Genomic DNA, 24,743 nt, shown 5'->3' on the forward strand with positions numbered 1-24,743 from the left:
CCACGGCAGCTATAAAAAGACAAGAAAGAAGCAATCGATCCATGTGATACGTGAGAAAGCACTTTTTGACACAGCCGGTGACTGAAAACGTTTCACCACGCATCTGCTAAAAGCCTGTGTGAAACGATTCTCAATTCAAAAGGACAAGCTGCAAAAACACACACCGCCAATCTCTCCTGTGAACTGTAGTCGCTAACTCTTAGCGCAGAGGTTCAACATGATCAGTGTGACACCTGAAATGTTTCAGCAGGACTAAAAGTGCACAGGATAATCACCTTTTTGTTACATGAGCTACAATGCTAGGATTGTTCACATTAAGCCATCTTGGATCTCAGTACACTAAAAAGCTATTTCACGAATTTGTTTTTATAATTAAAGTCATTAGATTAATAATATGGTTCTTGGCTTGGAACCCTTTCTAATCGAGAACTTTATTAAGTTTTCCTATAGGGATGACTGAAAAATGGTTCTGGATGATGAATGGTGGAAAACCAAATTTTGGATAGTTCCAGCTCCAGATTAGTAACCATTCTGTATTGTACTGCACTGTGAAGCGGGAAAACAAGCCTTGTAATAAAATGTTCCATAAAAAGGAAAAAAAAAAACGGATTGATTTTCCTGATTTTCCTCAGAGAAAGGGTCCTAAGTCAGAAAGAAAACATTAATAAACCTAGAGAACCAGTGTCCATGGTGCCGTGACCCAGTACCGAGCTGTAGAAGAGTTGCTACCAGGTCACAGAACATTCTGGGGGGAAATGTCTACAGATTTGTAGACATACATAATATTTAGAATTTCAGAAAGCATCAATTTGACCAAGTGATGGTGAGTAGGGATGGAAAGATTTACCGAATCTCATCAACGCATCGGCATAAATGTTAACGATGTGATGCATCCGTTTAAAAAGTCTGCATCGAATTTGCTTCGTTTTTTAACCTATTTCCGTCTGTAAAAAGCAAATTATTTCAATATAATTGTTAGTAGATCCGCTTTACTTTTATTATTTAGAAGGTGACCAAAATTTGTGACCATTATTTCAAACGTAGATCGATTTCTCTTTCGCTAAACTGTGTCTCGAGCGCGTTCTCTCAGCACCACTTCTGCTACGTGAATATGACGCATCACAACACTACCGAAGGCCGAGACGTGTCCGGAGAGTCACGTAGAATACAGATTAACCTGGCAGAGGTAGAGCTGTAACTTCCTGGAGGCAGAACAGGAAATTTGGGACTCTACAATGGATTTGTCTTTGTTGTTTTCTCGTGATCAGTACTTTATCTGTGTATTCATCATAAGAGCATATTCTAGACACGTGATAAGAAAAACTTTGCTTAAGTCGAGATCATGAGAAAACATAAAAGAAATAAATATCATTATACATGGTCTATTAGAACTTGCAGATCTTCCAAATCGATTATATTGATTTATATACAGATGAACTCAAATCAAAATGAAAAACCAAATCTGGTGTTTGTCAATATGAGCGATGTTGCTATGCTAGAGAAACGGTTCTACCATGGTTCATTGAGTAATTCAATTGGATACTTTTTAACCTTCTTAAAAGAAACCTCTCAAAGATGGTTTTGAGTGCACATGGGTTTTAGAGGCCCAAAGTCATTAACCACATGAAGAACCCTCGAGGAACCCGCTCTTACCACCCGTACTCGTCATTAGTTAATGAGCTCTATGTTTCTTTTATAAAACGTTTTTCACTGCAGCTTTTTTTTCCCCCAGCATGCTTTTAAAACATGGCTGGAAGTTGAAGCTTGATGGACCCCTCCAGCGACTGTTATCTTCACGGTCACCGCAGGTCGCCGGTTAGCGCCGAGACGAACGATCTGAGTGCTGCGGAACAACAATAATTGCCTTTCCTGACGATTTTGTGTCATTATTGCTGCTGGAGTCGTCACCTGAAAGCCGCACAAAAGCGGGAAGAAAAAGGATCGGCGCTGTGCGGGAAGAGCGCTTCAAGGACAACGCTTTTAAAAGACCACAGAGCACAAAGTGAGGTCACTTTAAGCGCCGCAGTCGGCGTGTTGAGGAGCGAGACACGCCTACGCACTCCTTCTGAGTCACTCCAGCTTTGTTTCAAATCCACTGGAACCTGAAACTCAGGACAATTGAAGTCCAGTGTGTTCTATTAAAACTCAGTCAGCCATTTTCTTTTTATATCACATTCATAATTCTATGGTTATATCCATCAAACAAAAATAGATGATTTGATTTGAGAAAAAATTTAATGTTGATCTAAAATACTCCATGTCAATTCGTTCATGTAATGATGTGGTTTAGGACACAGCCATTCCTCCTGTCATCCATTAGCACAAGAATCTCAGGTAACTGGAATTGCTGATCAGCATTGGTTCCTATCATCCAATAACTGATCAGTGTTGGTTCTTAACATCCAATCACTGATCAGCAATAGTTCTTAATCTCAAATAACTGATCAGAATTGGTTCCCAAAGACCAATCACTGGAATCAACTTCCAATCACTGATCAGCATTGTTTCCTATTATCCAATCACTGATCAGCATCGGTTCTTAATGTCAAATCACTTATCAGAATTGATTCCCAACGTCCAATCACCGATCAGGATCGGTTCTTAACGTCCAATCACTGATCAGAATTGGTTCTTAACATCCAATCACTGATCAGCATTGTTTCCCATTATCCAATCACTGATCAGCATTGGTTCTTAACGTCCAATCACTGGTCAGAATTGGTTCCCAACGTCCAATCACTGATCAGCATCGGTTCTTAACTTCCAATCAATGATCAGCATTGTTTCCTATCATCCAATCACTTATCAGAATTGGTTCCCAACGTCTAATCACTGATCAGGATCGGTTCTTAACGTCCAATCACTGATCGGAATTGGTTCTTAACATCCAATCACTGATCAGCATTGTTTCCCATCATCCAATCACTGATCAGCATTGGTTCTTAACATCCAATCACTGGTCAGAATTAGTTCCCAACGTCCAATCACTGATCAGCATTGGTTCTTAACTTCTAATCAATGATCAGCATTCTTTCCTATCATCCAATCACTGATCAGCATTGGTTGCTAACGTTCAATCACTGACCATACCCTGATCAGCATTGAAATAATAGTGGAATAATGGGAGAATTCCATCGATGATTTTCTACGCGCTGCCTCCCACAGACCAAAACATGTTTATAAAAGGTTTGAATTTGTTTTGTACATTGAGAACACTGCTACTCAAAAAATCTTTATTTAAAAAGGAGATGTATTTAAACAATCGCCTGACAAAAGCATAAAGAAATAGTAATATTTACAAAAACAAAACTGGGCAAATGTGGTATTTGTGTAATTTGATATTTTTTTCCCTTAAACCTATTCTTAAAGATTAAAATGTGTAAAAATAATTCGGTTCTACTCTTATTCTCTATAGTCATCTGTCAATCAAAATCAATAGATCTGGGATACTGGGAGAAGATGCGTTCTGACTCTTACTGGTTTACAAAAAAAAAAAAAAAACACAAAAAAAAAGACAAAAACTGTACATGAGAAATTGATAAAACAGTGAGGCGTTTTTCCCTCGTCGTCGTCTGCTCCCTCGCTGAACGATCGCACCGGCAGGAGAAACGTGTCCGTACGGAAACATGATTGTGAATGGAGAATAAAGCGTCGAGGAATTTCTTTGACAGTCCTGAGGCTTTCAAGCGCTGAGCAGGCGGAGAGGATTGAAAGAGCGACGGCAGAGCGCTGGAGTTTTTATTTCTCTGCAGCACGTCCGTGAGAGATGGAGAGACAAGTGCGATGACGGGAAGAGTGAAAGGAGGATGAGGAAGGGAAAGAGTCTCTACACTGCTGAACGGCGTCTGATGATGAAGGCACCGCGCTGGAGCTGACCTAAATAAATCCTCATCTTCGTACTGTCGCTGGTCTTCCTCACCCAGATCTGCAGGCAAAGCCCAGGTTAAATGTGTTAATATCATAATCATCATGTGAAGATAAAGATCTTTGTTTTCGATTATATATAAGACACAAAAATTACAATTTTTTTAAAAGCAACACTTTTTTTATTTATTTTTTGCCATTTCAGCATATGTATTGAGATTTAGATAAATGTGAACTCTAACTGCACCCCAGGCCTCCTAACCTTCTCACATCACTACCTGACTTTACTAACACCCTTGTGGCTGGATGAATCTCCACAAAATCTCCACAATCTAGTGGAGCATCTTTCCAGAAGAGTGGAGGTTTTTATAACAGGAAATCGAACTAAATGTTGAATGAGATGTTTAAAAAGCACAAAGGATCTTATAGTCAGGGTGTCCGCAAACCTTTGTCCATATAATGTACACTTGTGGAATGTGTTATCATAGTTAACATTATAAATAACATATGATACATTACTCTGGATGAAATGGATATATTTAGCATAAAGAGTATACAATGATCATGGTTTATTTATTTACATTTATCGAACAAGTGTTATGTAAAATTTTGGATGCTTCACACATCTACACCACCCTTGTTATTTAAGAAGGGGAAAAAAAGGTATAATCGTCAATATTGGGGTTTTTTTTTTACGATTATGGAAGGAGTCTCTACGGACAGTTAAATGTCCGACATCTTCAGGACAAAGTTTTCATAAACATTAACATTTTGACTTTTAAATAAGAGTAAACAACAGTGTTTATAATAGATAACTATATATTAAAGGTCGACCGATTCATCGGTTTTGCCTGTTAGTCGGCACTGATAATTCATTTCTGGTTATCGAATAAAATCCATACACAGTACAACAGCGGCCTCCAGAGGCGAATCAATGACACCACATGCTGTTTTTTTTCCCATTTTTTATTCATTTTGAAAGTGAGTGTATGAATGAATTTTGAATGGATTTTTTTTTTTATTTGTTACTCCTTGTTTCAGTTTTGATGTGTTGTTTTTATATTAATCAATTTATTTCGCTTGTTTAATTTGATTTACAATTTTCTTCAAAATCAAAAGTTCAAAACTGCCAATCAAAGGATGTACTTGCATTTTAATGCTATTATGCTGTATTATTCTTATATCCATGGCATAAAATGGTCTTGAAATGACAATAATACGGTTTATGTCTATTATTCCTTGAACAATACATCGTGGACATTAATAGATATAGTCTTAATAAATATAGTCCACAAAATATAAATATTTTTAAATCTGGGGTCGCTGCCTATTAATCTGTGTGTGTTTTTAGAGCACCAGGTCTCTAAAGGAATCATCACTAAATACATAAAGTGCTTTCACATATTTATTTGCAGTTAAATGTTGCAAAAGTGGAATTCTTCAAAGGTGCAACAGTCAACTTTTTTTTAATCCTTTAAAAAAAAAAAAAAAATCAAAAATGCAATAACAGATTTTTTTTTTTTTTTCTTAAAAAAAAATTTAAAGGTGCAACAGTTGATTATTAATTAATTCCTCGAAATATTTCAATGTGTGATTTATTTTATTAATTTTTTTTTAAAAGGTGCAATTAAAAAACTAATTTTGATATTTTTGAAAGTGTTTTGAAGGTGTAAGACGATTTTGTTTTTTTTGTTTTTTTAATGTTTCAAATATCCAATCGTGATTTGAATTTAAGTTTTGTAATTCTTTAAAATACTTTAAAGGGGCGACACAAATTTTTTACTGTACATAAATCCTGGGAGTTACTTAATGTGATAAATATCTACCGGATTTAATGAATTCTACACACAATCTATGAAGGTTTTCTCCCTTTTTTCCCTCATTGTTGTGTTTTTTAATGTGCAAACAAACCAAAAGTATAAATTCCGTGCTAACTCTGATCCAGAAACCGGATGATGAAAGACTCCTAAGAGATCACATGATTCTCAGTGTGCTGTAGTAGATCAGACCCGGGTGATTAGATGAAGATTAGTTAATTAGTTAGTTAATTAGCAATCGGACTGTGCACCTTTCAACCCGAATGTGTGAGGAAATCGTTAGGTGGAAGAGCTGCTGTTACTTTTCACACAAAGCAGAGCAGGAAAGCAAAACACAAACCTCGCTGGTGCCTACAGAACTGATGACGCAGCTGATTTTGGTGTTGTCCTTCGACTCCAGATAAATGGCCTGACTCTTGTGGTACCTGCGGACCAAAACACACATAAATAAATAACAATAGAAAAACATTCATTTTATCATTTTATTCAAACCACATTCCAGACCACGTTGTTTACAACGAAGAAGTTTTTAGATTACAAAAATAAACCTCCTCTGATCAGAATCTTCAAGCAATATATATATATATATATATATATACACACACACACACACACACTATAATTTTATTATATTATCAGTAATACATCACACTCATGATTAAATATATCTGAGATTTCTGAAGAGAGCTACCGCCACCTCGTGGTTGGTTTGAGAAGCTCAGCACACAAGTAAAGGTGCAATGATGGTTTAATGATCTCAAGTAATTTTCTTATCCTTTGGTTTAAAACAGTTGTGTGATGTTTTAATGATGTTGGATTTAATGGATATAATTGTGTGATTTGGTAGCTAAAAAAATAAAATATGAAAACTTTAAAACCAGCCTTAATTCGTACCATCTTTTATCATAGTAGAGCTTTCCGTCTTCTATTCGAGCTTCGTAGCGCTGCGTGGGGCTTTCCATGGGCGTGGTTGGGAGGTGTTCAGGAGAGGAAGGAGAGGCTAAACATTTAAAAATTAAGCAAATGATTAGCACAAAAAAAAAAAAAAAAAAAAAAGAAATGCTTTATAATAAATATACATATATAATAATATAAAAGAATCAAATATACCTGGTCTTTTTGGTGATTTGAGCTGTAAGAAGAAGCAATAATTTTTAAATAATAAAAATAATGAATGAGCCTTGGTGACTAAGATTTGAATAAAAGAAAATATTATTCATTAATTAATTATTAATTAGGGCACATCTAAAAGCAATTAACAATTATTGCACAAGCATCAATAAATTGTTCTGTGCAATCTTTTTTTTTTTGGTTAAAAAAATCGTAATTATCGTAATTATTAATCAAAAGGTTTGTCACCAGATCCTGAGAATAACACATTTTGTGTCTTTCGTCACCTTGTTTAGTGTCCTCAGGTCCTCCATTATTTGCTCTTCTGTAAGCAAGTAGTTTAGCTGAGGTGGGTGGAGTTAACGATCACACGTGATGGAGGGAGGAAAAAATTAAAATATATATAAAAAAAAATTATATATATATATATATATATATATATATATATATATATATATATATATATATATATATACACATACATACACATTTGGCCATATAGCACATCATCTTACTAGACAAGTATTCATGTAGAAATGTGTATGAGTGAGTAAATGCAATGGAAGTTGTGAGGAGTTCCAGGGTGCGTTGCAGCAGTGTGATGTGTGTAACAGTGTGATAGAACCATGAGATCTTGTAATAATACATATTTGAAACAGCACATTTTCATTCTGGTGGCCATAAAGGATATCAGGAGCAGGTTTTCTGCGTTTGTCTGGAATGGGGACGGGATCGTTGGGTCGCCTCCTCAGCTTACGAGTCATGATGGGCTTCACCTCCATGGAATCTGATGAGAAATAAAAAATAAATAAAAAAAACTACTTTACTTGTAATTTATTACACTTACATTTTGCACTTTATATTGTCTCAGATATTTTAGATATAATGACCAGACATAACTAAGCCTGTTTACGAAACTGTCACTGCAGGACATTAACTACATTTAAACGACATGCTAGCTTTGAGAAAAGCAAGAACATCTTATTCCACATTTAGTCCCAATTAGCTGAAATTAGAGGTCGACCCATTTATCAGTTTTGGAGATTAATTGGCATCGATAGTTAACTGCTGGAACTATCGGTACCGTACCATACCATAACCATGTTTTTCAAAATTACGCTATACAGTACGAGAGCAGCCTCTATAGGCGAATCACTGACACTGCATGCGGTTTCTTTGTCGTTTGTTTGTTCATTTTGGTTACTGTTTTTATTTATTTGGAGTGTTACTCCGAACTGCTTCGGTTTGAATGCATGTCTTTTATTTTACTCCATATTCATTCATCTAATTAATATATTCATATTTATTTTTTAAGCACATTTTCATGATTCAGTAATGTTATTTTTTGTAATAAATAAAAGTTTAGTTTTCTTTTGTTTATCCAGTATCCATTTTAAAAACTAGTTTATTAATCGGTTATTGGCAAGAACGAGCCAACCGAGCTATCGGTTTTAGTAAAATCCACTATCGGTCGACCTATATAATTACCTCTATTTTTCTGGAAAGATATTTAACTAGATTTTGGAGAGTGCTTATGTAGATTTGTGCTTTTTTAACCGCAACGAGGAGACCTGGGGGTGCAGTCAGCATTTCTATTTATCCCAAAAGTGTCCAATTTGGTTGGAGCTCTATAGCAGGAGATCTTCCACTCCAACCCATGTGAAGCAGATCTTCATAAATCTGGCTTTGTGTACAGGGGTATTGTCATGCTGGAACAGATTTGGGGTCTCCTAGTTTAAGTGAAGGGACATTTTCAATCTACAGCATCAATTGTGTGTCTCTGACTTAGTCCATATAGTGTAACTATAAGCAGACAAAAATTCAACTGCGACAGGACATGCAGTTTAATGCATCGCACCACCATGTTCCAGCTCATTGCAACGTCTGCCATTTTTATTGAGCCGTACAAATGTTTCTTTTTGTGCGATATCTAACTTTAAAATCATGAATATTTTTAACCTCGATTCTTTCTCTCACCTCCAGTCAGCTCCATGGTTAACTTCTCATTTTCGATCATCTTCTTCTTCTCCTCCAGCTCTGCGATTAGATTCTCCTTTAGCTCCACTTTCTTGTCGTCGAACTCCTTCACCGCCGCTTTCTTCTCTTTGATGTAGTTCCTCTCCACCTGCTCCGTCTGATCCACCGATTCATGAAAAAGTGATGTAATTCATTACATATCACTGGTTTTACACGCTGTTTTACAGTGTAATAGTGGACGTGAAATGTTTAGAACCTACCTCAAGTTGAAGAAAGAGATCTGTAAAAAAAACAGAACAAAATTATGGAACATTTTTTTCATATTGGGCCTCAAATATAAAGCTCATAAATCATCTCTGGCTGCTTTCTGATGTTTTTACCTGCGTTACGAAGTCTTTCTTTATACTGCTGATCAAGTTTCTTCATTCTCTTCTGATACTCCTGCAGGGTGCCTAAAACACACGCACACGTGTGCACACACACAGTTAAACAGTAAAAACACTTAACATTCAAAAAGCTCATTTAAATATTATAGATTTATTTGCCATAACGTATTACAGAAAGCTTAATCAATAAATGCTGATTTGTTTAGCGAGTAAAACTGTAAGCCTGTAAGTTCCATTAGCCGACGTTTCACCATAAACCTTTGCTGTTAGAGGTAAACATCTGGAACTGTACTGTTATAAGTAAACATCTGTAACTGTACCGTTATAGGTGAACATCTGTAACTGTACCGTTATAGGTGAACATCTGTAACTGTACCGTTATAGGTGAACATCTGTAACTGTACCGTTATAGGTGAACATCTGTAACTGTACCGTTATAGGTGAACATCTGTAACTGTACCGTTATAGGTGAACATCTGTAACTGTACCGTTATAGGTGAACAGCTGGAACTGTACCGTTATAGGTGAACAGCTGGAACTGTACCGTTATAGGTGAACAGCTGGAACTGTACTGTTTTTTGTGAACACATGGATGCCGTGTGGCTGCTGAACTGTATGGGAGTTCACTGCAGGTAAACATCTCAACATTTGGAACTGCACTGCTATAGGTAACCATTTGAACATCTGGGAGTGCACTGCTATAGGTGCGCACCTAAACATCTGGACTACACTGTTATAGGTGAACATTTGGGACTAACTACACAGTTATAGGCAAACATCTGAACATCTGGTACTGACTACATTGTTATTGGTGAATATCTGAACACTTGGTACTGAATACATGGGTATAGGCAAACATCTGAACATTTGGTATTGACAACACTGTTATAGGTTAACATCTACACATCTGGGCCCGAATACAATTTTATTAGCAAACAACTGAACATCTGGTAATGGATACATTATTTTAGGCAAACAGATGATCCACTGTTATCAGTGAGCATCTAAACATCTGGAAATACACTGCTATAGATGAACATCTAAAGCTGTCCTGTTATAGGTGAACAGCTACAACTGTACTGTTATAGGTGAACAACTAGAACTGTACTGTTATAGGTGAACATCTGTAACTGTACTGTTATAGGTGAACATCTGTAACTGTACTGTTATAGGTGAACATCTGTAACTGTACTGTTATAGGTGAACATCTGTAACTGTACTGTTATAGGTGAACAGCTGGCACATCTGCACAATTACAGAAAAAGAGTCAGGTCTAATCTGTTAGTGTTCCTCAGTCCTCTCTATGGGGAGGATGAATACAGGTTTTCAGTAGGGTTCTTGGTAGAACATTCTGGTAGAATGGTAGAAGTTCTGCATGTTTTAGCAAGTCACCTTCTTGCAGTTGTTGCAGCTGCCTTTTCAGCGATGCCAGTTTGTCCTGGTACATCCTGCAAAACAGAATAAAGATAAAAGATTAGTTTAAAGCTTTCTGGATTGCAGTAGAGATGAACAAGTATGTAAATAATAAATCTGAGGTGAAGCTGAGATTTATAGCTGAGGGTGAGGATGGGTTTCAGCAGACAGACTGAGTATTAAGGGTCAAGCAGTTTAACAATGTTGAAAATGCACATACTTGTTATCAGCTTGATCAACATGTGAACAGTTTAAAAAAGTGCTCAATGTTTCCAGGGAAATCACACACTGCATTTAAACTCGATGATGACGCTGAACACCAGGCCCTCTGAGGGTTCATTCATTTATGTCCATTTAAGTGTATTCTGTTACTAGTTTATCCAGCATTCACACCTGGACATCCAGCCAATCACAATCCAGCATTCACACCTGGACTTTCAGCCAATCACAATCCAGCATTCACACCTAGATTTAAAGTCAATCACAATCCAGCATTCACACCTGGACTTCCAGCCAATCACAGTCCAGCATTCACACCTAGATTTAAAGTCAATCACAATCCAGCATGCACACCTGGACTTCCAGCCAATCACAATCCAGCATTCACACCTGGACTTCCAGCCAATCACAATCCAGCATTTACACAGGGACTTCCAGCCAATCACAATCCAGCATTCACACCTGAACTTCCAGTTAATCACAATCCATCTTTCACACCTGGACATCCAGCCAATCACAATCCAGCATTTACACAGGGACTTCCAGCCAATCACAATCCAGCATTCACACCTAGATTTAAAGTCAATCACAATCCAACATGCACACCTGGACTTCCAGCTAATCACAATCCAGCATTCACACCTGGACTTCCAGCCAATCACAATCCAGCATTCACACCTGAACTTCCAGTTAATCACAATCCAGCATTCACACCTGGACTTCCGGCCAATCACAATCCAGCATTCACACAGGGACTTCCAGTCAATCACAATCCAGCATTCACACCTGAACTTCCAGTCAATCACAATCCAGCATTCACACAGGGACTTCCAGTCAATCACAATCCAGCATTCACACCTGAACTTCCAGTCAATCACAATCCAGCATTCACACCTGAACTTCCAGTCAATCACAATCCAGCATTCACACCTGGACTTCCAGTCAATCACAATCCAGCATTCACGCCTGAACTTTCAGCCAATCACAATCCAGCATTCACACAGGGACTTCCAGTCAATCACAATCCAGCATTCACACCTGAACTTCCAGTCAATCACAATCCAGCATTCACGCCTGAACTTTCAGCCAATCACAATCCAGCATTCACACCTGAACTTCCAGTCAATCACAATCCAGCATTCACACCTGAACTTCCAGTCAATCACAATCCAGCATTCACACCTGGACTTCCAGCCAATCACAATCCAGCATTCACACAGGGACTTCCAGTCAATCACAATCCAGCATTCACACCTGAACTTCCAGTTAATCACAATCCAGCATTCAGACCTGGACTTCCAGCCAATCACAATCCAGCATTCACACAGGGACTTCCAGTCAATCACAATCCAGCATTCACACCTGAACTTCCAGTCAATCACAATCCAGCATTCACGCCTGAACTTTCAGCCAATCACAATCCAGCATTCACACAGGGACTTCCAGTCAATCACAATCCAGCATTCACACCTGAACTTCCAGTCAATCACAATCCAGCATTCACACCTGAACTTTCAGCCAATCACAATCGAAATGTTTACACCTGAAATGACAGCCGATCACAGTCCAGCATTCACCCATTAATTTACAACCAATCACAATCCAATGTCCATATTTGAATTTTCAGCCAATCACAGTCCAGCACAATCCAGGGTATAAAGATCAACATCATGACATATAGTGAGGTTCTCTACTCACTGCTCTTTAAGTTCCACATAGTCGTCTCCGTCGTGTTTGGCGAGGTCTGTCTCACTGGCGTCTTCAGTGTCTGAAAGAACACAATTGTCAACAAATCAATGGAATTTGCACCAGGATCTGCCAGACATTGTTTAATCATCTCCGCCCCCCCAACACACACACCGTCTGCTTCGTGTTTGCTTTAATCTGACGAGATCAAGATTTGCGATAATATCGGATACCGCGATACTACACTCCCCAAAGTATCGCGGTTACATTCACTACTGTGATATCGTCCAGCCAAAAACACCGCTGTAACTCAACTCAAACGAAACTCCTGCGTTTAGGAACATGTACTAATATATACTTAACATGTTCACTGTGTTATAATGTTGGATTTTTTTAATCTTAAATAAATATTAAAAAGTATATAAATGATAACATATTAATAAACAATCCAGCTAACTAGCATACTAGCCCACAACAAAAATACCAGGCTGCTAATCATGCTAACGTCATGATCTCAAAGAAAAAGCACATAAAATAATATCTGGCATATAATCAGATTTATTAATATTTACTTGATGTTAACTATGATTTCTTAACCACAAATTGTCAAAAAACACTCGCTAGCACGAGCTAATAAGCTAAAACTATCGTTTTAAATGCAAATCGCTATTTGTTTCTTAAATAAACGTTTATTTAATTCAACCGAGCACCTTTTACTATGTACTGAATACCCATTTTTTGTAATTAAATGTAAAAAATTATTAAAAACAAATCGTAGAAAAAATATTCGGTTCCTTTTTTCTAGCAAGCTAATGCTAAATCTGAGGTAAATGTTGCTATGAGACTGTTACTATGGTAGCGGCTCCCTGAGTGTGAATCTAAAGGATTTCCGTTCATACGCAACTCATTTATTAATCCGAATCAATGTGTTTTTTTATTCCGTTTATAATCGAGCTGAAGCTAACAGCTGCTAACCTTCTTCCGAGTCTCTGCCTCTGAAACTTCGGTCATCGTCCTCGTCCACGCTGTCCAGCTCCTCTTCATCATTATAATAATCCACCATTGGTGACAGTAAAGTCGACGCCATTCGCTATTTCTAAAACATGTGTGTAAACATTCAGTAAAAGATGATCAGCGAGACTGCAGTTTTTTCCTCTTCTTGTTGTTGTGTCTCATTCAAAACAGCACGTTTGCCTTGTTTTTTTTTTCTACCCGTAATCAGAAAGCGCGTCTTTCCTTCTTCTGATTAGATAGTTTCATTCAAGGTGGCTGGATAGCCAATCAGAAAGACGGAATGTCTGCAGTATTAGCCAATCCGAGTTTAGAAGGCGGGGTTTTGTCTAAATACGCGTGGGGAAAATATTAACAGGGCTGCTTGCGGACCCGGAAGTCGCCATATTGTCTGAAACGTGATGGGAGATGTAGTTTATTCTTATGTTTTACGCTCACAGAATTTCCATATACACTTATTGCGTTTCCGAAAATCTACGCTTCAGTCCCTTCAGTCGAACATAATTCATTTTAAAGCTTTTATTTTTTTTTTATATGAAAGAAAAGTTTCTACCAGTTTACTTTTGAATGCAAAATTAAAAATCACCAAAACATAAAGTTGGGAAATGAATTTACTGTCACCACTGATAAATAAATAAAAAAGAATTACCATTAGAACGTTTCAATAACATTATATAATTATTAATAAATGATAATCATTAGATTACAATAATAAAAACAAATGATATAACTTTATGATAACAGAAGCATGTTTATGTTTATCTTATAGATAGATTACTGTGTGAGGGTGTACTGGGATATGAGGGATGTGATATGAGGGATGTGATATGAGGGATGTGATATAAGGGATGTGATATGAGGGATGTGATATGAGGGATATGATATGTGGGATGTGATATGAGAGATGTGATATAAGGGATATAATATGAGGGATGTGATATAAGGGATGTGATATGAGGGATATCAAATCAAATCAAATTTAATTTGTCACATACACATACATACAGGGTACGACATGCAGTGAAATGCTTGTGATATGATATGATATGATATGATATGATATGATATGATATGATATGATATGATATGATATGATATGATATGATATGAGGGATATGATATGAGGGATATAATATGAGGGATATGATATGAGGGATATGGATGTGTTTGCTGGATATGAGTGATGTGATAAGAGGGATGTGATATGAGGGATATGATATGAGGGATGTGATATGAGGGATTAGTATCAAGGATATGGTATGAGGGATAAGGATGTGTGTGCTGGATATGAGGGATGTGATATGAGGGATGTGATATGAGGGATATAGATGTGTTTGCTGGATATAAGTGATGTGATATGAGGGATGTGATATGAGGGAATAGTATCAAGGATATGATATGAGAGATAAGGATGTGTGTGCTGGATATGGATGATGTGATATGAGGGATGTGATATGAGGGATTAGTATCAAGGATATGGTATGAGGGATAAGGATGTGTGTGCTGGATATGAGGGATGTGATATGAGGGATGTGATATGAGGGATATAGATGTGTTTGCTGGATATAAGTGATGTGATATGAGGGATGTGATATGAGGGAATAGTATCAAGGATATGATTTGAGAGATAAGGATGTGTGTGCTGGATATGGATGATGTGATATGAGGGATGTGATATGAGGGATATGATATGAGGGATGTGATATGAGGGATATGGATATGTGTGCTGGATATGAGGGATGTGATATAAGGGATATGGATATGTGTGCTGGATATGAGGGATGTGATATGAGGGATGTGATATGAGGAATATGATTCGAGGGATGTGATATGAGGGATGTGATATGAGGGATATGATATGAGGGATTAGTATCAAGGACATTATATGAGGGATAAGGATGTGTGTGCTGGATATGAGGGATGTGATATGAGGGATATGGTATGATGGATGCAATATGAGGGATATGATATGAGAGATATGATATAAGGGATATTGATGTGTGTGCTGGATATGAGGGATGTGATATGAGGGATGTAAATGTGTGCTGTAATGTGAGGGATGTGTGTGATGAGAGATGTGATGGATGTGATGGGATATGAGGCATATGAGAGATGTGAGGTATATGAAGGCTGTGATGGGATATGAGCGATGTCATATATATGAAGGATGGGATGGGATGTGAGGGATGTGAGGGATTCTCTATTTTGGTAGAGTTTCTGCGTAAACTCCGTTAACGTCATCCGGCTCGTGTGTGTGTGTGTGTGTGTGTGTGTGTGTGTGTTCGTGATCGAAGCACTTCCGAGTTCAGCCGGCAGGTAGAGCCCTCGCGCAAATAATCGTACGAGCGTACGTATGTGCGTGTGCACGCGTGTGTGTGTGTAGCGAGAGATGCGAGTGTGTGTGTGTGTGTGTGTGTGTGTGTGTGTGTGTGCGCGCGCGCGCTTGGTATCCGCCGTCTCTCCGGTTACCTTTGACGCGCAGGTGCGGATGAAAATTTGATGCGTGTCACCTGCAAGACAGCTGGGCTTCCGAACAGTGTGTATATCTAAATAGTATAGTATAGTATAGTATAGTATAGTATAATATAGTATAGTATAGTATAGTATAGTATAGTATAGTATAGTATAGTATATTGTAGTGCAGTGCAGTGTGTGTGTGTGTGTGTGTGTGAGGATGAAGGGAACGAGCGACTGAAACGCGCATCGATGAAGGAGAAGTTTACGGTCCCGACGGCGCGCGCAAGACTTTCGGGTTAAGCGCGCACGAGCGATTTTGCTGTAATGCTGCTGCGGCTGCCGCTGCTGCGCGCGCGTGTGCGTGCGTGCGTGCGTGCGTGCGTGTCACCGTCGCTGGATCTGTTGAACCTGTAATGGAGTTGGATTAGGATCTGTTGAGAGGATTAAAAAACGTCACTCATTTATATCCCGGTAAGGACACATGCATATTTAATTATTGTTGTTATAGCGCGTGCGTGTGAGTGTGCGTGTATGTGTGCGGATGCATGCGTGTGCGCTCGTGCGTGTAAACGTGCGGCTTGGTTTGTATCTCTGCGGTTCGCTTTTACGCTTTCACGCTTTTTTACTATCAGCGTCATGTTCGATTGCATCTACGCTCGACTTGTCCGGTCTGGATTCACTCCACACTCCACATGAGCGTTTAGAGACAACACTGGAGTAGAGTTGTGGACACACATGATGTGATCTGATGTAATCTCTGTCTGTCTGTCTGCCTGTCTGTCTGCCTGTCTGTCTGCCTGTCTGTCTGTGAGAAGCAGCACATGAAGGAACATTTACACTTTTACTGGTAGTACTACTTGTACTCTACTGGTGTTCAATTGTTTCCTGGTTCATCCATTTTCAGAAAAAATATATATTATAATTCTGTTTAATTACCAATTGAAGGTTCCTGAGACTCCCCTCTGACCTGTTTTAGAGAACTGGTTGATCATTGGTTGATCTGATGCCGTTTACTCGCCTTCATTAGTGACGTTCAAGATTCATCTGCACAATCAATTCACACAAGATTCATCTGCACAATCAATTCAACACATTTACAGGAAAAAACGTTAACAGAAATTTAAACTGATGCCGAGATGTTTTGCGATTGTGCACGTCATAGAAGCGATTTTCTCGTTGCTTAAACTATGAACAGCAGACAATTGCACACCATCAATTGAACGAATGTACGGACGAGAAATTGCTTCTGTGATGTGTACAAGTGATTCCATGATGTGGAGGTTGAACAAGTAGTTTCGAGAATTTCATTTCGGAGCTGAGGAACGCTTTAAAGCAAACTAGTTAAATAAACAAACCAATCAATAAATCAATCAATCAATCAATCTATCAATCTATCTATCTATCTATCTATCTATCTATCTATCTATCTATCTATCTATCTATCTATCTATCTATCTATCTATCCATCCATCCATCCATCCATCCATCCATCCATCCATCCATCCATCCATCCATCCATGAACAGTATAATGAATGGACATTCGGTGTCACCCACATGAGAATGGGTTTCCTTTGGAGTCTGGTTCCTCTCAAGGTTTATTCCTCGTGCCATGTCAGGGAGTTTTTTCCTCGCCACAGTCGCCACTGGCTCGATTATTAGAGATAAACTTATAGGGACTACACATATAAATTCTCATTTTATAACCAGTTTATAACTGTAAAGCTGCTTCAGGAAAATGTGCAATAAAAATAATACTGCATTGCATTGAACAGGGATGGAGAGACGCATGGACAAACTGAAGGATTTAGATGTTCACAAATGGATGGGCAGAAAGAGAGAGAGATAGACAAACAGACTGATTGCTGATTGATGGATGGACAAGCAGAATGATAGACATATCTAGAGATGAATGAGCAGACAGACATATGGATGGATGGATGGATGGATGGATGGATGGACAAACATAAAGGTGAGAGATTTAGAGAGAGACGCATAGATAGAGGGATGGAGGGAGGGATGGAAAAACTAAAGGATTGACAGATGTACAAGTGGACAGGCAGACAGAGAAACTGATGGATAGTCAGGCAGAATAATAAAAATGGACAGAGAGAAAGAGAAATTGATGACTAGACATATAGACAGACAGACAAACAGAATAACAGACGAAAAAGCAGAAAGGTAGATGAACAGATTGATGAACAAACAGCAGGACTGACAGACAGACAGACAGACAGACAGATGACCGAGGCAAAAGACGTTCCTAGGTTTCACGTTCCACCACACGTTTCTGTTCATATTTGAAGAACATGTGTACAAATTGTATAGATGATGAAAGAAATACTGATCCAACACGGCCCCATTCCACACTTCAACATCATGCATTTCCGTCTGGACTGCGGCTCATTGGAACCGACTTCACCGTACAACAAGACAATGAGATCGTACGTCAAAGCTCTGCATCTAGAGAGCAAACAGTGGACCGGAGTGTCACCTATCATGGAAGACCTACTCACACACTGCACCTAAATCCTACTGAACTGCTCTGGGATGAACTGGAACCTGGCAAGTTTTACAAGAGGCACGTGTACAGCTGTTATTCATGCTAAGGGAGGATTTTTCCATGAAAATAAAGTGGAACATCTGGACATTTAAACATATTTTGGGTCAAAGTCAGCCTTCATACCATTAAATGACCAAGTGTGTCGCATGGAAACAACAGGGACATGCATGTGTCTCTCAAAAACCAGAGACTAGGAGTTTCTAATCTTTTGACAAACTCTGTAACAAATGATCAGTAACTGAACATGGATTTCTGGATGTAGGCTGTCAAATAGACGTCGTGTTTTTACCCCAGAAATCGAGGGAAGATGCGAAGGTTTACGCTTCATCCTCCTTTTAGGAAATGATTTTGTTCCAAGTCGGCTTTACCAGCGCTCTTACTCACGGAAGATCATGTAGGAATGAGTCACGTCTTGCAGAAATAGTGCCTCACATCCCACATTTTTCTCCGTTTCCCAGCAAAACAGCACAGAAACAAGATTGCGGACGCTCGCGAACTCCTAACACTTTGCCATCGAGTGAGGCGCTGCCGTGGATTTACTTTGTTTGTAATCTTTTGAATTTTTGTTTTACAAGTAGTATTTCTGTAGCGGTTTATCAGCCTCAATTTCTAGGATCTCAGCATTTCAGAACACTTTTATTGCATTTTTTTTTTATATTATTGACACTTGACTTTGCTTACAAGCCATACAATAGTCACGTCATATATTTACAATATAACTTTATGAAAAAAAATTACAATTATATCACTTTATAAACTTTCTCTCACTTTCTGAGCGTGATCTGAGTATTTTAAGTGGAATATTAGTTTTAATTTGCATATGGAAGGTATGCACTGTAGTTTAAAGACTTTTTTTGGTTCTGATGTTTCGGATTATTAGGTTGTTTTTATTAAATTGTTTAGGGAAAAAGGGCCTTGTTTCAAAAACGTATATATTATAATTTTTTTTTTTGAGCAATAAATAAGGCCAAAGGGGGTGAAAAGTTTTGCATCTAATTGGAATATAAACTTTTTTCAAAACAGAAAGACTTGGTTCAATGTAGTTTAGAGTTGTTTTTATTGAATTTTTTTTTTAGAAAAAAAAGGTATTTTGAAGAAAAACAAAACAAAAACTTATATTAATTTTTTTATTATCAGTTAGATCCTGTGCTTGTACTGGTGACTAAAGGGGGCAAAAGGTTTTGCACTTAATGGGAATATCAAAGGAAGACTTGATCAAAATGGTTTAGAGTTGTTATTGTTTAATTTTCTTTTTTAGAAAACTCTTAGTAAAAATCTATTATATATTTTTTTTTATTTTGTATTTTTATATATTGGTTTTTATTTTATAATGCGCATTAGACCGGGACCAAAGGGGGTGAAATGTTTTGCACTTTATGGGAATATAAACTTTTTCAAAACAGTGAGACTTTCACTCAAAGTAGTGTAGAGTTGTTTTTTATTAAATTTTTATAAAAAAAATTAAAATGTTTATTTTTTATTTTTACTGAGTATTAAACAGGGCCTGGGGTTGTACAGTGAGCAAAAAGGGGCAAAAAGTTTTGCACTTCATGGGAATATAAACTTTTTTCAAACAGGAAGACTTGGTTCAAATTAGTTGTTTTTATTTATTTATTGTCATTTATTTATTAATAAAAATAGTACAAAAGGTCTTGAAAAAAGAATGTACAGTATATATTAATTATTATTTTTTTGTTTATAAATTAGGCTGATTTGTAATTAAATATAAAAGTTTTCAAAAGAGGAAGACAAAGTTTAAAGTGGTTTAGAAAATAACATAAATATAATTATTATTATCATAATTTTTCACTAAGTTTTGCACTTCATGGGAATATAAACTTTTTCAAAACAGGAAGACTGTTTCAAGTGGTTTAGGGTTAATTTTTATAAATTCTTTTAGAAAAAAAGGTGTAAAGAATTTATTTATATATATTTTATTTTTTTATATATATCCTGTGTTTGTATTGGGGACGGGTTTTACATTTCATGATATTAACTTTTTTTTTTCAAGTTTAGAGTTGCTTTTATTTTTAAAAAATTTAATTTTTATTGAGCAATAGTTAATCCTATTTATATTGGGGGCCAAAAAGTTTTGCACTTCATGGCAATATTAACTTTTTGTCTCAAAGCAGTTAGACACTGACGCGAAAAATAAATAGTTGAAACAAAGAAATAAACAAAATAACACGGTTATATTAAAAAAAAAAAAAAAAAAAAGGAGGGGGGGGTGGAGGGGGGTGTAAGCTAACAAGCGTCGTTAAGGTTTATGCTAATAATGATGCTAATGCTAATTTGACACACGTCACACTCGGAGTTAAATATGGCGACACGGGTTGAGTGACGGATTTAATTGAAGCCTCTCCCCCCCCCCCCCACAAGCTTTGCGTTCATCCCAAATCTCGAGGTGAAGAAGAATTTCGGTTGTTCGGCGACATTGAGTTTGAACGCGTTTATTTCTCGGCGCTTTGCGTTTCAGCGCCGCTTTATTTCCGTATGACAGCCGTGAATCCGGGTTGCCAGATTCACCCCGCCGCTTTAAATATGTGTTAATCGTTAAACGGATGTCGAGTCAAACCAGTTGTTAAAGTCGAATACACCGATTGCGCTGTTTGGCCGAGTTTTATTGAGGGGAAAAAACCCACACCCGTTGAAACTTTATCGACAACTTAAAAAAAAAAAAAAAGTCTGACACCACTCTAACAGGTGTACAAACGCCAATCTGGCAACCGTGAACAGGAGCTCGGTTCATGTGCAGGAAGCAGCAGGAGCTGTATGGACCTGCAATAAACTGCTCAAATCACCTTCATTACTGCAATTTATTCTCCATTCCTTCCTCATACAGGTTCCTCGCTGCTGTAGAACTTCCAGGAGCTTTCCCACACGCCGGAAGGAGGTGAGAAGATTATTTTCTTATGATACTGAACAACTTTTTCTACTTGAACATCAAGTTTCATGCAGAGTTCATGCATGGAGCACTTTTTTTTTTTTCTAATTCTGATACATATTGATAATTCCAGCCTGGTTTGGAGTATTGTCCTGGATTATTTTTGATGTAGTTTTAAATTTGTGAAAGTTCAAAGCTGGAGCCAGTAGACTTCTAAGCAGCTTTATCACTCAGCTTTCACTTCCTTCTAGATAAAGGCGTGTGCAGCTTCTCTGCGTTTCTCCAAAATGCATCTGAAGAACCCTGTTTACACTGCTACAGTGTGTATCTGATCAGGGTTACACTATAGAGCAATAGATTGGTTTGAAAGCGTTGATTAATGTTCAACAGCAGCTCTGAAGGTAGTTGCAGCTTCAAATTGTATAGTTTCTACAGTAGACAATTTACATACATCTATTAAGAAAGCATTCATGTCATTGTTTGCTGTAAGGAGATGTTTATTCCACTATTAGGAAAGAAGTCTCCTGTGTTGAAGCTTCGTCACAGTCGGAGGTCAATCTGGAAGTCTTTTTTTTTTTCAAGAGATGAGAAAAGAGAAGCTGGGGTGAGCTGGCAGGGAAAAAAAAGTTTTGGTGTAAGCGGAATAAAAGGCTTCATCACGCTAAATTCGTCACTGTTTATGTTACGGGAATTGCAAATGACTTAGAGCTTTTTTTTTTCACATACCTATATACATATGTATATATACACACACACACACACACACACACACACACACACACACAACGTCTAGAAACTGTCGATTATATTCGTATTATTATAAAAGTATTCAAAATCATGAAATGAGCACGTGCATGACATTTTTAGTGTCTGTTGTGTTTTGTGTGTGTGTGTGTGTGTGTGTGTGTGTGTGTGTGTGTATGGGCGCATTGTTTTGAGCGAAACACTACGGCCTGGATGCCAGAAAGAAGCCGTTATAGCGGATGTGTAAACGGAATTGAGGTCTAAAGAAGCAGCTATAACACCTAAAGCAAAAGCCACAGGAACCTGCTATCAGACCTCCCTTTCTCTCTCTCTTTCTCTTAAACACACACACACACACACACACACACACACACACACACACACACACACGGGCGCGCACGCAGTCTGCCATTTCCTTTCCACTGGCACTTCCGTCACGTCTCCTACAAACGCAAATACACACAAGCAAATTCTCTTCCTTCAGCGTGGTTTCAAGATTTACAAGCGAGCTCCTCTCACACGTTCAGACTTTGGCCCTTGTGCCATCTGGACGACCTCTGGAGCCGTTAAGCCGTTGTGTAATTTGAATTATCAAGCCGGCGCACGCTGTGCTCGTTATTAACCACCAATCCGATAGAGACCGGGGTGAAGAAGAACCGATCCGAGAGCACCCAATCGTTATAACAATCCTAATCATAATTTAAATAGAAAAAAAAAAAAAAGATTACAAAAATAATTTGTGTAATGTGGTTTTATTAGATCTAGGCTGTGATAGTTTTGTGATTTGCTTGTAAGTTTGATGTTGAAAAAGCTCCTTTACATCATCGTCATTCAAAAGTGAACAGAAAGCGTCTGATTCATACTTATCTAATACAGACGATCAAAGCAAATTGAATTCTATCAGATCTGGGTTGTATTTATTAACAGGAAATACTAGGTTTATTTAATGTTTATTTCTTGTCTTAAATGCCATTTCTATGCCAAGAGTCGACATCCCACATTATTAAATGCGTCTATTTGATAATAAATAAAAAGTGTAGCAGTTTATTGTATAATGAATAAAACTAATGCAGTGTTTTGCAAGTTGCTCTTGTATAAGGGGAGGATGTGCTGGTACAGAAAAACACGATCATTTCCTGGTCAGGGACTTTTGGAAATTACTCTATCTGTTTGTTGATTAGATAAAAAAATAAATAAAAAATGTAAATGATTCTTTACTCGATCACGTGTTAGAAATAATAAGGAAAATATTAATAATAAATTATATCTTTTATGGTTTTTGAGACGTTCCTTTTGCTTCTTTGCAACAAACTCTGTAAAAGGCAAAAACAGAAGAATTGGAAGAGTGGAAGAAATGTTTATGGTGTTTTCTGACATCTTTGGCTCTAAGAGAAAAACTTAGATGGAGAACTGTAGAGAAGATGTGATCAGGCTGCCTCACTCTCGCAGTAACACATGATTGAGGTGGAAGCCTAATGTTTAAAGGAAAGAACTGGCTGAAGGACCCAAATGCAGGATGCAGGCGAATGAAAATCAAAACGGTCTTTAAAAAGTGCAAGGGCAGAAAAAAATACAGACTGTCCAAAAACTTCTTAGCAGGCGAGAGCCCGAGGATACAGTCCTAAAGTCCGGGAGCCTGGAAAACAATAGAGAAAATGAAAATCGGGTATAAAGCAAAAATTCCCCTAAATAAAGAGATATTCGGGACTGTTTTGAGGAGGGTGACGTGCAATATGGTACACACCAAAGTGCCTTGTGGAGTTTGTCAAACGGCCACTCGGGTGATGACCTTAGAAATCTTAGAACTTTGGAAATTGACGGACCCAGAAATCGTGGAGAGAGTTTGCAGCATATGGCTTTAAGGGATGGGTCCCGGGTGGGCAGCCATACGTTTTGTCCAAGATGGTAACAACGGGGTGCGGGGTGGCGCCTTTGGTTGGCTAACTTTTGGAAGCCTTGAGGAGGACTTTCCTCCAGCCACGCCGGCAGCGTAGAAACAGGGCTAAAGCAGACATGACTAATGCCTCAGCCTCTTTGGTGGAAAATAACGTTGGTTGGTAGCCGTAAACTTTCTGGAACAGGGACATGCCTGTGGCAGCAGTGGGTAGGGAGTGATGTGCGTATTTCACCGACAATAACTTAGATGCCCAGGAAGAGGCATCTTGGGCGCACAGATTGCCGAGTCTGGTCTCTAGCTCCTGGTTAAGTCTCTCCGCGGGCCCTGGTCAGAGAGGATGCTTCATGGAAGGCCGTGTAGAGGGAAACACGTGCTGTAGAAGGTGTGAGGCCATCTCCTTGGCTGAGGGCAGCTTGGCCGAAGTGTACCATCTTGAAGAATCTACTATGGTCAGTATAACCGGCAGAAGAAGGAAGCCCGGTGACAAAGTCCAGAGCGATGTGCGACAAGGGACGTCTGGGTACTGGCAGTGGCCAAAGTAACCCCACTGCCCGGCCGATGGGGTCCTTGGGCACACAATTATGAACATCCTTCTGGATGATGGGCCCCCAAAAGCACCAGAGAGCTAGAGTGCGTGTTGTGCTGGAAAGACAAAACGGGGGGAATAGTGGCACCATTGGAGTACCTGAGACCGCAGCTGTTCCGGAACAGAGAGAC

At 38.3% G+C, this 24,743-nt stretch overlaps 2 protein-coding genes and 1 long non-coding RNA gene across 9 annotated transcripts in view; 1 reads left to right on the forward strand and 2 right to left on the reverse strand.

Annotated features, from left to right (window-relative positions):
* Nucleotides 1-3,219: 3,219 nt before the first annotated feature.
* On the reverse strand, nucleotides 3,220-13,696 carry suds3 (SDS3 homolog, SIN3A corepressor complex component). 2 transcript variants are annotated; one of them, XM_083527458.1, is made up of 12 exons: nucleotides 13,448-13,696; nucleotides 12,485-12,554; nucleotides 10,547-10,602; nucleotides 9,149-9,220; nucleotides 9,029-9,048; nucleotides 8,769-8,925; nucleotides 7,483-7,578; nucleotides 7,079-7,140; nucleotides 6,792-6,813; nucleotides 6,576-6,681; nucleotides 6,022-6,106; nucleotides 3,220-3,925 (listed from the first exon to the last, which is right to left on the reverse strand). In XM_083527458.1, exons 1-12 carry the CDS (start codon nucleotides 13,557-13,559, stop codon nucleotides 3,827-3,829), a joined length of 957 nt encoding a protein of 318 aa, XP_083383584.1. In that variant the 5' UTR covers nucleotides 13,560-13,696; the 3' UTR covers nucleotides 3,220-3,826. The 2 variants fall into 2 exon arrangements, with proteins under 2 accessions (XP_083383584.1, XP_083383585.1); XM_083527459.1 differs by having other exon boundaries at nucleotides 9,149-9,951; nucleotides 10,177-10,602; nucleotides 13,448-13,692.
* Nucleotides 13,697-15,801: 2,105 nt separating this feature from the next.
* The window catches only part of taok3a (TAO kinase 3a), a 66,295-nt gene continuing 57,353 nt past the window's right edge, over nucleotides 15,802-24,743 (forward strand). For 2 of the 6 annotated variants that reach the window (XM_083527332.1, XM_083527335.1), the window contains exons 1-2: nucleotides 20,787-20,905; nucleotides 21,344-21,394. The gene's annotated coding sequence lies outside the window, so the exon portion shown is untranslated. Of the gene's footprint in view, nucleotides 16,037-16,077; nucleotides 16,412-20,786; nucleotides 20,906-21,256; nucleotides 21,395-24,743 lie in introns of those variants that run through there. The other 4 variants (XM_083527331.1, XM_083527334.1, XM_083527333.1 and 1 more) reach the window with 4 other exon arrangements.
* On the reverse strand, nucleotides 20,872-21,402 carry LOC310718585. Its single transcript, XR_014531190.1, has 2 exons — nucleotides 21,342-21,402; nucleotides 20,872-21,269 (listed from the first exon to the last, which is right to left on the reverse strand). It is a non-coding gene; the product is annotated as an uncharacterized lncRNA (long non-coding RNA).

This window comes from Silurus aristotelis, assembly GCF_946808225.1.
Source record: "Silurus aristotelis genome assembly, chromosome: 23".
In the NCBI taxonomy this organism is placed as follows: Eukaryota; Metazoa; Chordata; class Actinopteri; order Siluriformes; family Siluridae; genus Silurus; species Silurus aristotelis.

Bases quoted from the DNA above. Each gene is read 5' to 3' on its own strand.
- suds3 (XM_083527458.1), bottom strand. From the start codon at position 13,559: ATGGCGTCGACTTTACTGTCACCAATGGTGGATTATTATAATGATGAA. The intron at 7,579-8,768 runs GTGAGAGAAAGA...ATTTCTCATCAG, and splicing joins AACCATGGAGCTGACTGGAG to ATTCCATGGAGGTGAAGCCC. The intron at 3,926-6,021 runs GTTTGTGTTTTG...CTTTGCCTGCAG, and splicing joins GTTCTGTAGGCACCAGCGAG to ATCTGGGTGAGGAAGACCAG.